The sequence below is a fragment of the Eretmochelys imbricata genome, chromosome 16 (genome assembly GCF_965152235.1).
Source record: "Eretmochelys imbricata isolate rEreImb1 chromosome 16, rEreImb1.hap1, whole genome shotgun sequence".
Lineage (NCBI taxonomy): Eukaryota > Metazoa > Chordata > Testudines > Cheloniidae > Eretmochelys > Eretmochelys imbricata.
In genome coordinates this window covers 13620686-13634934 of record NC_135587.1, presented here as the reverse complement: position 1 = coordinate 13634934, position 14249 = coordinate 13620686, and the positions used below count along the sequence as shown (strand labels likewise).

General features: G+C 47.2%; 1 protein-coding gene across 1 annotated transcript in view; it reads right to left on the bottom strand.

The window, feature by feature from the left end:
* Nucleotides 1-14249, bottom strand: part of COL27A1 (collagen type XXVII alpha 1 chain) — a 244484-nt gene that overhangs the window by 130101 nt on the left and 100134 nt on the right. Inside the window, exon 13 of the mRNA XM_077836249.1 lies at nt 3457-3510. Within this exon, the coding sequence (XP_077692375.1) occupies nt 3457-3510 (54 nt within the window). The remainder of the gene's footprint in view (nt 1-3456; nt 3511-14249) is intronic.

Sequence of the window (14249 nt, the reverse complement as noted above, 5' to 3'; positions counted from 1 at the left end):
ACTGTATGAGATGAATGGAAAGAGGATGAGACGCAGACCGCACCAGTCATTCCCGTGCAGCAGCAGAGAAAGGAACAGTACAGTATGGTACAGATGCTGAGGCAGCTCGGTGGATCAGACACAGGAAGGGGCAGCTCAGGACCCATAGCTGCCAGCCTGTGATTTAGCCACGTTTCACCTAGCGAACGTGGCGTATTTGTGAGTTCCACACGCAGACTTTCCGGAATTTTTCTGTGTCTGTGACTCTGCTCGTGACCTCATGAACCTCCCTTCAAATAAGCCAAAACATTCTGTTTTCATTCCGTAATCTCTGAGGCACATTAATATTTAAAGGCCATTGATAAGATGAAAGCAGAGTGATCCTTCTGGATGAATTAAATGGAGAGGACATTTACTTTCCTAGGATCTCTCTAATACTTTGGGAGTTGGCATTCAGCTGTTTTTAAACACATCTTCAGAATGGGCCTTCGATGTCTTGGAAACTTAAAAGTGTGTTCTTGGAAAAGAGAACATCTCTCTGAACATAGATCAGGAGCTCAGACCTTCCTAAAGGACTGGTTGTCTTAAAGGATTGGTAATATCTATAGCCTTTCATTGCTAGGTCATTGATTCAAAACTAACCCATGTAGGAGTTGCCAGAGCTCACTGAACAGTGGGGGAAAAAATTCCAAGAATACTTTTTAGGAATCAAAAACATTGAATCAACTGCGTTCAGGACTCTTATGTTTTCACTTTGCACTAAAGCTGGAGCAATCAAGCCTGACTAGCAGAAAATGCTTGCAGAAACTGAATTTTACGCTGAATGGAAATTTCAAAATGTGCGCTTTAAGGGTTACTTATACAAATCATCCAGTCAGGGAACAGAAACAATACCAGTGACTTGTGTAAATAACCAGTGCAGTGTGTATTTGAAAGATTGACCAAGAACTGTTCATAAACAAATCGGGAGGAGAATTGGCAAAGACATCCATGAATAACTAATACTTTTGAGAAAGTCTGCAATCTGCTAGGAAATATGTTGTGAGCAGGAAAAAAAGCGGTGAACACCTTATTTCTTATTAATTATTTTGCTCTGCTCAAACAGTGATTAAATAGTACCAACATCCAGTTGTTCAGTGGCCTATGTGAAATGAATTGGTGATCTCAGTCCAATTCCAGCAGGACAAGACCACTTCTTAAAAACCCAGTAAGGGAAATTTGAAAATATAGGAGAGACCAAGAACTGAATGGTCTGGAGACACTTGCTCCAGGTCAGAGTTGGGACACAAGAGTAGGGAGGTGTGAAGTCATTTCCTGTGCAGTATCTGGTCCATAGATAGAAGCTCCAGAGCTAGCAATTTGGCACCTTTGAACAGGTATTTAAAATTCACTTTAAAAGAGAGAGGATCTTAGAGCTTCCTCCAAATACTCTAGACACACATTTATTAATGATCCGATGGCCGGAGACATGTGGCAGGGTGTTAGCTCATTTACCAGCATCAGGCAAATGAGATGCAATAGAAAGGAGGTTGTTAGGAGAACAACCCCTTGCACTTGTAGTACAAGCTTAGGAGAATCAGTGCTGCTGAATGCCTGCCCTGATACTCCAAGGACAGAACAGATAACAATGGGCATGTACCATTCTCTGAAACAATTGCCTGCTTCATATCTCTGCTGTTAAACATACAGCCTTCCAGAACCCCCAAGCTGTTCCCACAAGCAGCAATGGCCAAGTGAAACCAGATCAAATCAGGATCCTGGAATTTTAAAATGAGAGAAACCAGGAGTGGCTGTAAAAGCCAAAATGTCACTTGCCAGTTTGGGGCCAATTTTCCTAGGAGGCCTATATAGGCCCTGATCCCAAGATCAAAGGGAGTCTCTCTCTTGACTCAGTGACCTTAGTGAGCTCCAGATCAGGCCCAGAGAGCACAAACTGTTACGAAGGATAATATTGACAGTTGCATGTCAAGTCAGTTAAGAGCAGTGATGAGCTGCCAAAATCTTAACAACAAGTTCCCTCCTCACTCCTCAAGGGGGTCGTTGCCCACCCCCGCCCCCTGGGACTCCCGCCCCATCCAACCCCCCCGCGTTCCTTGATGTCCCCCCCCCGGACTCCTGCCCCATCCACCCCCTTCCCCTATTCCCTGACTGCCCCCAGAACCGGGCAGGAGGGTCTTGTGGGCCACCGTAGTGGGTGCTCACCCCACCCCTAAGAGCCAGAGGCACCTGCCGGGGGGCGAGGTGGGGAGTCCCGGCGCTGCTTACCTGGGGCAGCTCCCAGGAAACATCCGGCAGGTCCCTCTGGCTCCTAGGGGCGTGGGAGAGGCTGCTCCCCCACTGACCACATCAAAAGTGGCGCCTTAGGCACCGACTCCTTGGGTGCTCTGGGGCTGGAGCACCCACAGGGAGAATTTGGTGGGTGCAGAGCACCCACCGGCAGCTCCCCGCCCCGCGCCCGGCCCCAGCTCATCTCCACCTCCTCCCCTGAACGCACCGCCCTGCTCTGCTTCTCCGCGGTACCCCACCCCACCCTCACCCTGGCTTCCCACAAATCAGCTGTTCAGCGGGAAGCAGGGGAGGACGGAGAAGCAGGCCACGGCTTTACACTCAGGCTGAGGGTGGCAGAGGAGAGCTGGGGCGGGAAGCAGTTCCCCCCCCCCCCCCGGGTTACCTGCTGCAGCGCGGGCGGCCCTCCTCGCCCCCCCCTGAGCTCACCTCCACTCTGCCTCCCTGGGCCTGAGCGGGAAGCCGCCCCGGCTTCCCACGCGAACAGCTGATTCGCGGGAAGCCGCGGGGGGGAGGGGGTGGAGAAGCAGAGCGGGGTGGCGCATTCAGGGGAGGAGGCGGAGTGGAGGTGAGGTGAGCTGGGGCGGGGGGTGGGGCGGGGAGCTGCCGATGGGTGCTCTGCACCCACCAAATTTTCCCCGTGGGTGCTCCAGGGATGCAGCACCTGTGGAGTCGGCACCTAAGGCACCACTTTTGGCCGGTTAAATTTAGAAGCCCTTTTAGAACCGGTTGTCCCTCGCGAACAACCAGGTCTAAAAGGGCTTCTAAATTTAACAACTGGTTCTAGTGAACCGGTGCAAACCGGCTCCAGTTCAGCACTGGTTAAGAGCAACATCATTCCTCACACCCACGCTAAATTCCCTACAATTATATCCCTATGGGAAGAAAGTGCTCCACAGGACTGGGGTGCAGGAGAAGCAATGGAGGGGGCAGAGAGGGAAATGGGATGCAGATGGCACTACAATGACCTCTTAACTGAAACACTGGAACAAGCAGTTTATGTAAGAGATGGAAGGGCTTTTCAGAGGGATCTAAAACAACAGACTGACAGCTGCCTGTGAACTTCCAAGACAGCTTCAGCAGAGAGCTTCCTTCAGATTCTAGGCACCCAGCACAACATAGCACAACGGGGTGTAAAATGGAGCAGCAAGAGTTAGAAGCAAAAAGTCTACTGAAGACTTTGCAACTTACTGGGTTCCCATCTATGCCTGGAGGTCCTCGTTCACCAAAATCGCCAGGAAAACCCTGAGATTGGGAGGCAAATACAAACAAATGTTGGTTATTGGCACATACTGAGAAAAGAAAACAGACAACTTAATGCTACTCCTGTTTTGCTCAGAGCAGTGTTTTGAAAGCCAGCAGGTTACAAAGCAGGTCTGAGCACAGACAGACTGCCACTTGTGGTGCCTGAAGTTAAAGATTATGATTAAAAAGACTCCCAACACCTCCAACATACTGGAGGAGCACTATACGGCCATGTGGACGAGAACAAGGTTTGAGTCTGTCCAGAGGCCAGCAGGAGGTGCTAAAGAGACAGACCACATCTGCAGCATGCTTTGCATCACTCAGCCATGAGCCGTAATACATTCAAGCAGTAAGAATCCCAAGAAGTAGAAATCAGAGGAGAAAACAAAGAAGTCTGTAGCCTTGACCATAATGTGAAAAACACCTAGGTGTCAGCAGTGGGAATGCAATAGGGGTCAGCAATGAGATAGCCAAGGACAAACCAATTTGTAAGCCGTGGTTAAAACCTGCACAGTTGTTGACCGTGGTTTGCCCTTGTCTATTCTTGCATCTAAAACCATATCTATCACTGGATCAGCGGCATCCATTGGTAACCCCCTTTATCAGCAACAGACAAATATCACAGCTTAGACAAGGCATTGGAGGCTCCAATGAGGACAAAAGTTACGTGTTGATTTCCCCCCCACGCACACTTTTGCCTCTTGCATAAGTTGCTGACAGCTTGTGGAGAACCACCAGCAGTGCTACAGAAAGTCTGAGTCAGGCACCGAATGCCAGCTTTCATTCTGTTTTAAAATTGGGTCACAGCAACCTAAAGAGAAGCTTTGCTGCTTATAGCTGAAGTCTTTACTGGAATATAGGCAGAGAGAGGAAAGAGAGGGTATTAAACCAGAAAGCCAGAAGCTGCCTGTCACATTAATATTTCTAGAGCACCGCAAAGTGCACTGTGTATGTCAAAGAAGAAACACCCTGAAGATCTGTAATTTTGTGTAGATGTGAAGTGATAATGAGGGTAACGAACAGAAGTTGAGGGATCCGATGCTGCCCGTGACACTGAGGGAATGTTCACACTGCAGCTGGGAGCATGCTGCCCCACGTGGGTAGACAGGCTACCTCTGTTCAAGCTGGTGCTCTAACCATGGCAGGGTAGCACAAGTGCCAGCTTAGTTAGCGACATGAGTACACACCCATCCAGACCCTCTGGGTGTGTATTTTGGCAGTTTAGCCAAGCTGCCGCTCATGCTACCCCCCATGACACAGCTATGTTTAGCTCAAGCAGCTACACTGCTTGCTCAACCAGAGCTAGCTCGCCTGTCTGTCTGTGTTGGGAAGTGCACTCTGAGCTGCAGTGTAGACGTACCCGGAGAGAACTCACCTACCAGCCAGTTGGTAGATCAGGGAATACAAAGTTAGATCAAAGACATATCCCCCCAGCAATACTGACTGCATACAGCATGACCAGAAAGGCTTGAGCTTTCAGAAGGCTGGACAGAGCAGAAAAAGTCCAATCTTACCCCCCAAGACAGGGGTGGTTTTCCTTTAAAATACAGTGGGATTTGAATTTTTCTGATCATTGCTTGTACAAGCTCTTTGGATCAGCTGAGAGTCCCAAAAGCAGCTTCCCTTTAGGGCTGATGTAGGGGCTCCCGACTTATACCAATCAGCGTGGCTTTCAGTGGAAAGGGTCGGTCCGGAAAGAGTTTTCATTGGTATTTACAGAAGGCAGGAAAGAATTCTGCACCTTTCGAGTGATGTTTGATTGCAGGAAAAGAAAGTGACAGCTTGTGGCAATGCCAATTAGAGCTTGACTGACCCTCCTTGGCTTGAACTATTTAGAGCAGAGGTGGGCCACATCAGGCCCACGGGATCATCCTGCCTGGCCCTTGCGCTCCCGGCTGGGGAGGCTAGCCCCAGGCCCCTCCCCCGCAGCCTCAGTGCGCCATGCCACCAGCGCGGGAGGGGGCTGCACTGCGGGGACAGGGGAGAGCAGGGAGGTAGGCTCACCTGCAGCCTCCAGGGAGCAGGCGGGCAGTGCAGGTGGCGGGAGCATGGCGAACGTGGATGGAGGACTCAGGAGGAGCACCGGGCGGCCACGCAGCCGGCTGGAGAGAAGCGGCACTTTGAAGCAGAAACCGCTGCCTCTCTCCGGCTGCCCCTGCTCCTTGCGTCCTCCGTCCATGTTCGCAGGGCCGCATTCTGAAAGGGGCTTTAGCGGGGGGTTGGACAGGGGGTGGGGTCCTGGGGGGCCTGTCGGGGGGCGGGGGTGTGGATAGGGGTCGGGGCAGTCAGGGAGCAGGGGGGGTTGGATAGGGGGTGGTGTCCCGGGGGGGCAGTTAGGGGCAGCGGGTCCCAGGAGGGGGTGGTCAGGGGACAGGGAGCAGGGGGGTTAGATGGGTGGGGAGTTCTTAGGGGGGCAGTCAGGAGCTGGGAAGTGAGAGGGGATGGGGGCCAGGCTGTTTGGGGAGGCACAGCCTTCCCTACCCAGCCTTCCATACAGTTTTGGAACCCCAATGTGGCCCTCAGGCCAAAAAGTTTGCCCACCCCTGATTTAGAAGAACTTGGGTCCTGTTTGAGATGGCAATTGAGCTTCTCTTCACATCTGGCCCAGGAAGCTCACTGTGCATAGCAATCACTCAGGTTCAGCAATCAAATCCAGAGTCGTGCAAATCTCGCCAAATGCAGCTCAGCGGCAATAATGCAGAGGAGAAGGAAGCTGGACACTGTAAAGGCTGGGACTGGTCTTCCGCTGCTCATGTTAGCAATCGCTGCCGAGACATGGGGTATCGCGTGCCCCTGCTGGCCATTCTCTAGAGATGCAATCCCTCTTTATACTGCTGGAAGAAGCCAATTACTTTAGCTACCCTTGTTTGGGGACCTGCCCCTTCTCTCCCTAGGCCAGAAACTGAAGAGATGTGGTGGGAAAGGAACAATAGCCAGAGTTGAAAATACAGGTGCGTCTCCCCTTTCATGACTCAGCTTTCAGGGCTCAATTCACCACTGAGCAGAGCATAAGCACAAGGCCTAAACACTCAAATCTTCAAAATAGGCCATAAGTGGTGCATAGGCCTTTGTATTTCACCCTCTGAATTCCCTCCCTCTAAGGTAAGAAGTTGCCTGAAAGATAATTTACTTAGGGTTTGATCCTGTCAAGTGCTGAGTGCCCTTGACTCTCACTGACCTAATGGCAGCTGAGGAAATCAGCTCCTACAGGATCAGACCTGAAATTCTTTCCCTGTAGCTTCTTTAAAAGCCAATATGGTACATTCATTTCAACAGGGATAATTCTGCCTGCTAGAGGAAAAACCAGAATGGCTGTATCCGGGGGGATCAAACTTTGTATTTAAGAGTACAGCAATTCTCATGTTCCTTTAGTAGGAAATATTTTATGTAGAGAGATGTGACATCCCCAGTACCCTGTCTCCAATATCATATGTTCCTAAAGAAGTCACAAACCTATCCTTAATGAATCTATTGCAACATTATCCTACAGAAGGAAAATTTCTTCCTCATCCCAGATTTTGCTTGAAAGCATGAAGAATGATGGATCTTACCATGTGTAGCCTATCTAGCACAAATCCATGTGTTGTTTGTATCTGTATCAAAAGGACAATTCCTGGTTATGAATCTTACTAAATAAATTGCTTCTACAGGAATAACATGAGGCAGTGAGTTCCAAAGGTTAGTTACAGATGCCTAAAAGAAAAAAAAACTGACTTATTTTTTATTGTTTTTTACATTTGTCTTTTAAGATTCACTGAGCGCTTCCTCATTCTTGTCATACGGTGAGGGTAACTTGAAGCTCTCAATTGGCTCTCTTTACCAGTATTTTATTATTTGTATTACAATGGAGCCTAAAGGCCTGAATGAGATCAGGACCCCATTGTATGAGGTATTGTACATACATAAAGTAGCAGAGTCCACATCCCAAATAATTTATAATCTAAATGGACAACACAGAGGGTAGGAGAAAGAAAGGATTATTGGTTCAATTTTACAGATGGGGAACTCTTTCTGCGGAAAAGGACCTAGGGGTGACAGTGGACGAGAAGCTGGATTTGAGTCAGCAGTGTGCCCTTGTTGCCAAGAAGGCCAATGGCATTTGGGATGTATAAGTAGGGGCATAGCGAGCAGATCGAGGGACGTGATCGTTCCCCTCTATTCGACATTGGTGAGGCCTCATCTGGAGTACTGTGTCCAGTTTTGGGCCCCACACTACAAGAAGGATGTGGATAAATTGGAGAGAGTCCAGCAAAGGGCAACAAAAATGATTAGGGGTCTAGAACACATGAGTTATGAGGAGAGGCTGAGGGAGCTGGGATTGTTTAGTCTGCAGAAGAGAAGAATGAGGGGGGATTTGATAGCTGCTTTCAACTACCTGAAAGGGGGTTCCAAAGAGGATGGCTCTAGACTGTTCTCAGTGGTAGCAGATGACAGAACGAGGAGTAATGGTCTCAAGTTGCAGGGGGGGAGGTTTATATTGGATATTAGGAAAAACTTTTTCCACTATGAGGGTGGTGAAAAACTGGAATGCGTTACCTAGGGAGGTGGTAGAATCTCCTTTCTTAGAGGTTTTTAAGGTCAGGCTTGACAAAGCCCTGGCTGGGATGATTTAACTGGGAATTGGTCCTGCTTCGAGCAGGGGGTTGGACTAGATGACCTTCTGGGGTCCCTTCCAACCCTGATATTCTATGATTCTATGAACTCAGGCACAGAGGGATAAGTAATTTGCCCATGGTCACATGGTTAGTCTGTGGCTGAGCCAGGAATTGAACCCAGCCCTTCCGAATCCTAGTCCAGTGCCTTACCCTTAACACGGACATCTTCACTCTGATATTCTGCATATCTCCTAATATTCACCTCTCTTTTTCAAACTTTTAAATCTCTCCATTCACAGAATCCCTCCTGTCCCCACCCATGGTACACTTCAACTCCAGTCAGCTGCCCGTCCCTGCCAGGTTCTTTCTGAAATGCAGGGACCAAGATGAACAGAACTTTCATAGCGAAGACCCCCTGCATCAGTTTACACAATAATATTTTCAGTATTACTTGCTTTCTCCATCTTAAGACAGCCTTAATGTCTTGTCCACACAGCCCATTCTGCAAATACCTAACTCAAGGATACTCAGACCTCAATGGAGCCACAGTAGTGTGAATTCAGTTTCATTTACTACAGTACTATTCCTATTTAAACAGTATGACGGGAAATATTTTGTTTATATTATATAATTCTCACAGCAAGGAAGTTAATAACTTAGTGCAAGTTGTTAACTTAATTGAACAACAACAACAACAGTAAAAGCATCCTGATTGGTTAATAACTTAGACTGGTTAATAATTAAATCCCACAGTGTTTTAATATCAGGAGCTGCAGAGAGCCATAGGAGACATGTTAAAGAACCACTTGTGGCTTGCAAGCCACTGTCTGTCTGCCTTCACTGAACTGAACTGCCGATAGTATGTCTTGCCCTCAGAGGCTAGAATTTATTCATAACCCTTTCTCCAGCAAGAGCAGTAAATGGCTCTAAGTTACACTGGCGTTACAAACCAATGAGCTGCCCAGAGTTGTGTGTGTCACACAGCACAGACTATGGTTATGTCTATGTAATGGGGAATATAGTGCCATAGCTATGGCACCATAGCTATGCTGCCCTAACCCCATAGTGTAGAAGTAGCCTACTGTGACAGAAGGGGTTTTCCTGTCACTGTAGGAACACCTCCTGTCTGAGTGACGGTAGCTGGAAAGAATTCTTCCATCGACCAAGCTGCATATACACCGGGGGTTAGGGCAGCACAGCTACGGCACACAGCACTCTGGATTTTTCACACCCGTAAGCACTGTAGCTATGTCGACTTAAATTTTAAGCACAAACCAGACCTATGCACAGATTGACTCTTTACTTCCATAAACACCAAATGCTTTTGGTATAAGATCAGTTTCACAATAGAAGAGCCAAAGTCCATCATCAGAGCAATAAGAACTAACTTTTCTTTTCCTTTTTTGGTCTGCCTCTCCCTGCCAATGAGGGCTCAAGTATAGGGGTACGCAGTAGTCACTACATCAAGCACAAGTGTGTCTTCAAGGAGAAAGAAGTTGTGTTTAAGATGATTTTTGGCTGGACTCTTCTCTAGTTTTGAGCTCCACTCAGCACAGGGGTATGTGAGGTGTGTCAGGGAGCCAACTGCAGCTCACTGATTTGGTGCTGGATCAAGTTAGAGTAGCCTATGGGCTGCTCTAAATTACACCAATGGTGTAAAACTCCTACAAGACAATTGGAGGATTAATACAGCAGAGTTTTGCCATGCCTCCTACCTGCCCCACTCCTTTCCTCCTCTGGTACACCTTTTGCAATGGGGCAGGGCAGAGGCAGCTGGTGCAGGAGCCAGGTCCACCAGCTTTATGCCAACAGAGAGATCCCCTCTGCTAAGGGAGTTCTCCACAGTGAGACTCTTAGTGCCACTCAGGCAAGAGCCTAATGGAGCATCTGGCCCCTTGATTTTGTGATTATATCTAGGGCTTAAGCAGAAAGGATCAAGTTATTCAAAACAACCGTCCCCTGCCGCATGCACAGATACTATGGTAATGGACGCCAATATGGAGAACCTAGACAGACAGACACACACGCTGTGAGGAGGCTTTCAAATAAGAAGTCACCATAGAGCTCCCTTAATCCACCTATCTGGCTCCAACAGACGAAGTCTGACTGGGAGTCTGCTATGCAGTGGGTGATATTATTGTGTTCTGTGGACTGCTAGATGACAGCATGGGGCGGGAGAGGGAGGGAGAGAGAGCAAGATTCCCTCCGGTTCAGCAGAGAGGAACCTCTTTGTGTACACATTCCACTGCTGGTTTGTCTCAGAGAGAAACAGATCGGGGACGGGAAGAGCTTTGAAGAAAGTGAAAGTCAGGCTCAGAATGCTGGTTCAGCTCATTTTATCTGACACAAGACTGGCAGACACTAAGAGAATAAAAAATGGGCTTTGGTAAGATCCTTGGAAGCCAGAACATGATGGCATAGCAGTCCTTTCCAAGCAGTGTCTCGCTTTCTCTCTCTCACACCCTCTCTCTCGCCCCAAAGATTTTTGGTAGTTTAATTGCTGGCACTCTGCACAGCTGCACCCGACCAGCTCCATTGAATGCTACGGACAGAGGCTTCTTTGGAAAGATGAATCTGAAGAAAGCAAAATATGATGGCCAATAGCAGCATGCCATTTGGAAACTCCATCAGTGAAACTGACATGAGTGAGACTCGAATAGTAGCACACCAATAGCAAAAAATGCAGAGAAGCCTGAAAATAAGACATCACCAGAGATTCACTTATCTTCCAAGGGTTTGCACCAGAGACTGGAGCAGTTAACACCCAGGGATCAAATTCTGCCCCCAATTAAGTCAATGGGAGTTTTGTCATTGACTTCAGTGGAGCCAAGATTTCCCCCTCTGCTGTACCAGTCATCTGCAGCGTTCAGCTCATGCTAGTGAGGGTGTAAAAACTTGGTTGGGGTCAGGTTTCAGATTTTACGGGAATCATTGCAAAAGGGAAAGTTGTGCGCCTTTCCAACTAGGCACTGTGTCTCCTAAGCCTGCACACAGGCCTGGCCAAGAAGCTGTGGTGAATGCCTGCTGGAAGCAGCTTTCTGATGTCTGCAGACACAATAAATAAATAAAGGGCATTCTTAAAAAAAGCAAAAAACAGGAAAAACCAAAACTCTGCTACATGCTGAACCAATAAGGCTAAAACAGGGAAAACTCGTTGCTTGATCAATAAAATGATATTGCCTTTGAATATTCTTTTGTTTACAATTTTACAAATAGTGAAGGATGATAAGAATGCTCATAGAAATGACACTGTAGCTACACTGCTGCATATTCCATAGTGATAACTCTCCACACTCTAGTAACAGCACTCTGACTTCTGATGGTATGTCTACACTGCAACCGGGAGGTGTGATTGCAGCATGTGTAGACGTACCAGAGTTAGCTAGATCAGTTAGCTAGCTAGATCAGAGCTAGCTTGAGTAACAATAGTAGTGAAGCCACGGCAGCATCGGCATCAGCTGCTCAAGCATGTACCCAGGATCCTGCATGAGCAGGGCTAGCCCATGCTGCCCCATGGCTTTGCTGCTACTGTTACTCGAGCTATCTTTGATCTACATGAGCTGCAATCACACCTCCCAACTGCAATGTAGACATGCCCCAAGAGAAAAGCACTACAGCAGTAGTTCTCAAAATGACCCCTGGGCAACAAGAGGAAGGATGGCTCAGTGGTTAGGGTGCTCGTCTGGGACTTGGTCAACTCTAGGTTCAAGTCCTTGCCAACCACAGACATCCTGTGTGACCTTGAGCAACTCACTAAAGGCTTGTCTATACAGGGAATTATTAACAATTATACTGGTATCATTAAACTGATTTGATATATACAGCTGTATTGGTCTGAGTATTTTGTGGACAATCTTTTTTTTTTTTTTTTTGGTTTAGTTTATGCCCCTTCCAGAACAAGATAAAATAAACCAGAAAAAGGCACAAGAGAGTGTCCACATGGGGAGTTATACCCATATAATTTCAATTTACATCTTAATTTATAGCAGTGTAACTTTGACAAGCACTTAGTCTCTTTGGACCTCAGTACCCCACCTGTACAATGGGATAACACTACAACCCTCCCTTGCTGTGAGGATCAATGTGTTAAAGAGTGTGAGGTGCTCAAATACTGTGGTGATGGGGACCATATACGGTAAAAAGACAGAACGGGGCTGTTGGGTAGTAAGTATCACATTGGTGTCCAGAGAGTTCGGTAAAGATTAAAGCCCCTTTGTTATTCTGCCCTTCCCCAGCCTGGGGGAAAATAGGGCCAAAATGCCAATAAACTAAGAACTGAAACACAAAACAGGGATATCAACATTAACAGCTAGAATAGTAGGTTCAAGACAACACTCACTACCCTTGGCCTGGTCTCCCCTTTGCCTAAATTATGCAGCCTATGCCAATAGTGCTCAACCTTTCCAGACTACCGTACCCCTTTCAGGAGTCAGATTTGTCTTGCGTTTCACCTCTCTTAAGAGCTACTTGCTTACAAAAATCAGACAAAAAATACAAAAAAGTGTCACAGCACACTATTACTGAAAAATTGCTGCTTTCTCATTTTTGCCATATAATTATAAATCAATTGGAAAATAAATATTGTACTTACATCAGCATATAGCATATAGAGCAGTATAAACAAGTCATTGTCTGTAGGAAATTTTAATTTGTACTGACTTTGTTCGTGCTTTTTATGTAGTCTGTTGTAAAATTAGACAAATATCTAGATGAGTTGATGTACCCACTGGAAGACCTCTGTGTACCCTTGGGGGTACACATACCCCCGGTTGAGAACAACTGGCCTAAGCCCTCCCAAATCCCAGGTGTTAATGGCAGCATGTGGTTCCCAGGTGCATGTCTTTGGACCTAAACATGTAAAATGAATCCTGCGGGAACAGGGGCAACCCAGCCTCAGAAGGAACTTAAGCACAGTGTCATAGGTACTAATTTTCCATACATGCAACAGATGTAGGAATTGCATGCAACCATGAAAAAGACGGGAGATGGTCCCAAAGCCTGTCTCTCTACAAAGATAAGATCCAAACTATGAAATATTCTAACAGCAATGGTCCAGTGCATGAGAGCTTTCAATAGTAATGCCACAGTGTTTCAGATGCTTACCAAATACTGCAGTATTTTTAAAGGGGTGAGCAGCACTGCTTTGGACCCCTGTTGTGGATTACTGCAGTACTCTGCTTTTTAACTCAGGGAATTGCATTACCTCCCACACATACCTATGGCTATTTCCCAACTTGGCCGTCCCCAACGCGCAGCCAATCGCCTCTTGTTTGATCCTGCAAGGCAGTCATGTTCCACAACATTGGTAATGCCACAAATTGGCCAGAATGCTGCAAGCAAGCAGCCACTGGGATTAGAGGAAGATTTTGTTACTCTATCTGCTCCTTGTTCTTCCCCAGATTCTTCCTACTACCTCCCTCTAGTGTCCTCAAGGAGTACTGCATTGACTCACTTCTGCTCTATTCCACTAGCATGATATACCACATTAGAGACGTGGGAGAGGCAGAAAACGCTTCTTTCACAGCCTTGCTGATAAGCAAATACAGGGTGGGGCCAACAACAAGAGATCTGTGAAAATGACTAACCAGTCTAATATAATTAAAATCCTGCCCCACAGGATAGTAAAGAAATGTATAACTTTCGTTGATGAAAATCCTACCATTTAGGATTGTGAGCGTGTTGCAAGCACGCTGCAGTTTGCTTCCTGAGCAGCATAGCCTGTGGAAAGTATGCTCAAGGACTGGGATTGAACAGAGAAACACCACACTGAAAAATATATAGATATTCATCCTGCCAGCTATAGGATCCAAAGTGGGGAACTGGATGGAGGCAACAAAGGCAACAGAGCTAAGAGGAAAACACGTGAGTGACAAGTTTTGCTGGAGAAGAGCCAATGGGGCTCCTCTATGGACTGCTGAAGTCAGGTATGACCAAACTTTTGGCTCTAGTTAGCAGCTGGGAAATATTAAAAAAAGCTGAATGGATTTCACATTGTCAGAGAGAAACTCCCTGAAAGAAGCAAGCCGAAGTGGCGTTCAAAAACAGCATATACAAGCAGGAGAGGGTATTGCCCTAAGGAAATGGTCTTCAGTATATCTATGGCCCCCATTATATGGTGCTCATATGTGAGCACCTCACAACACC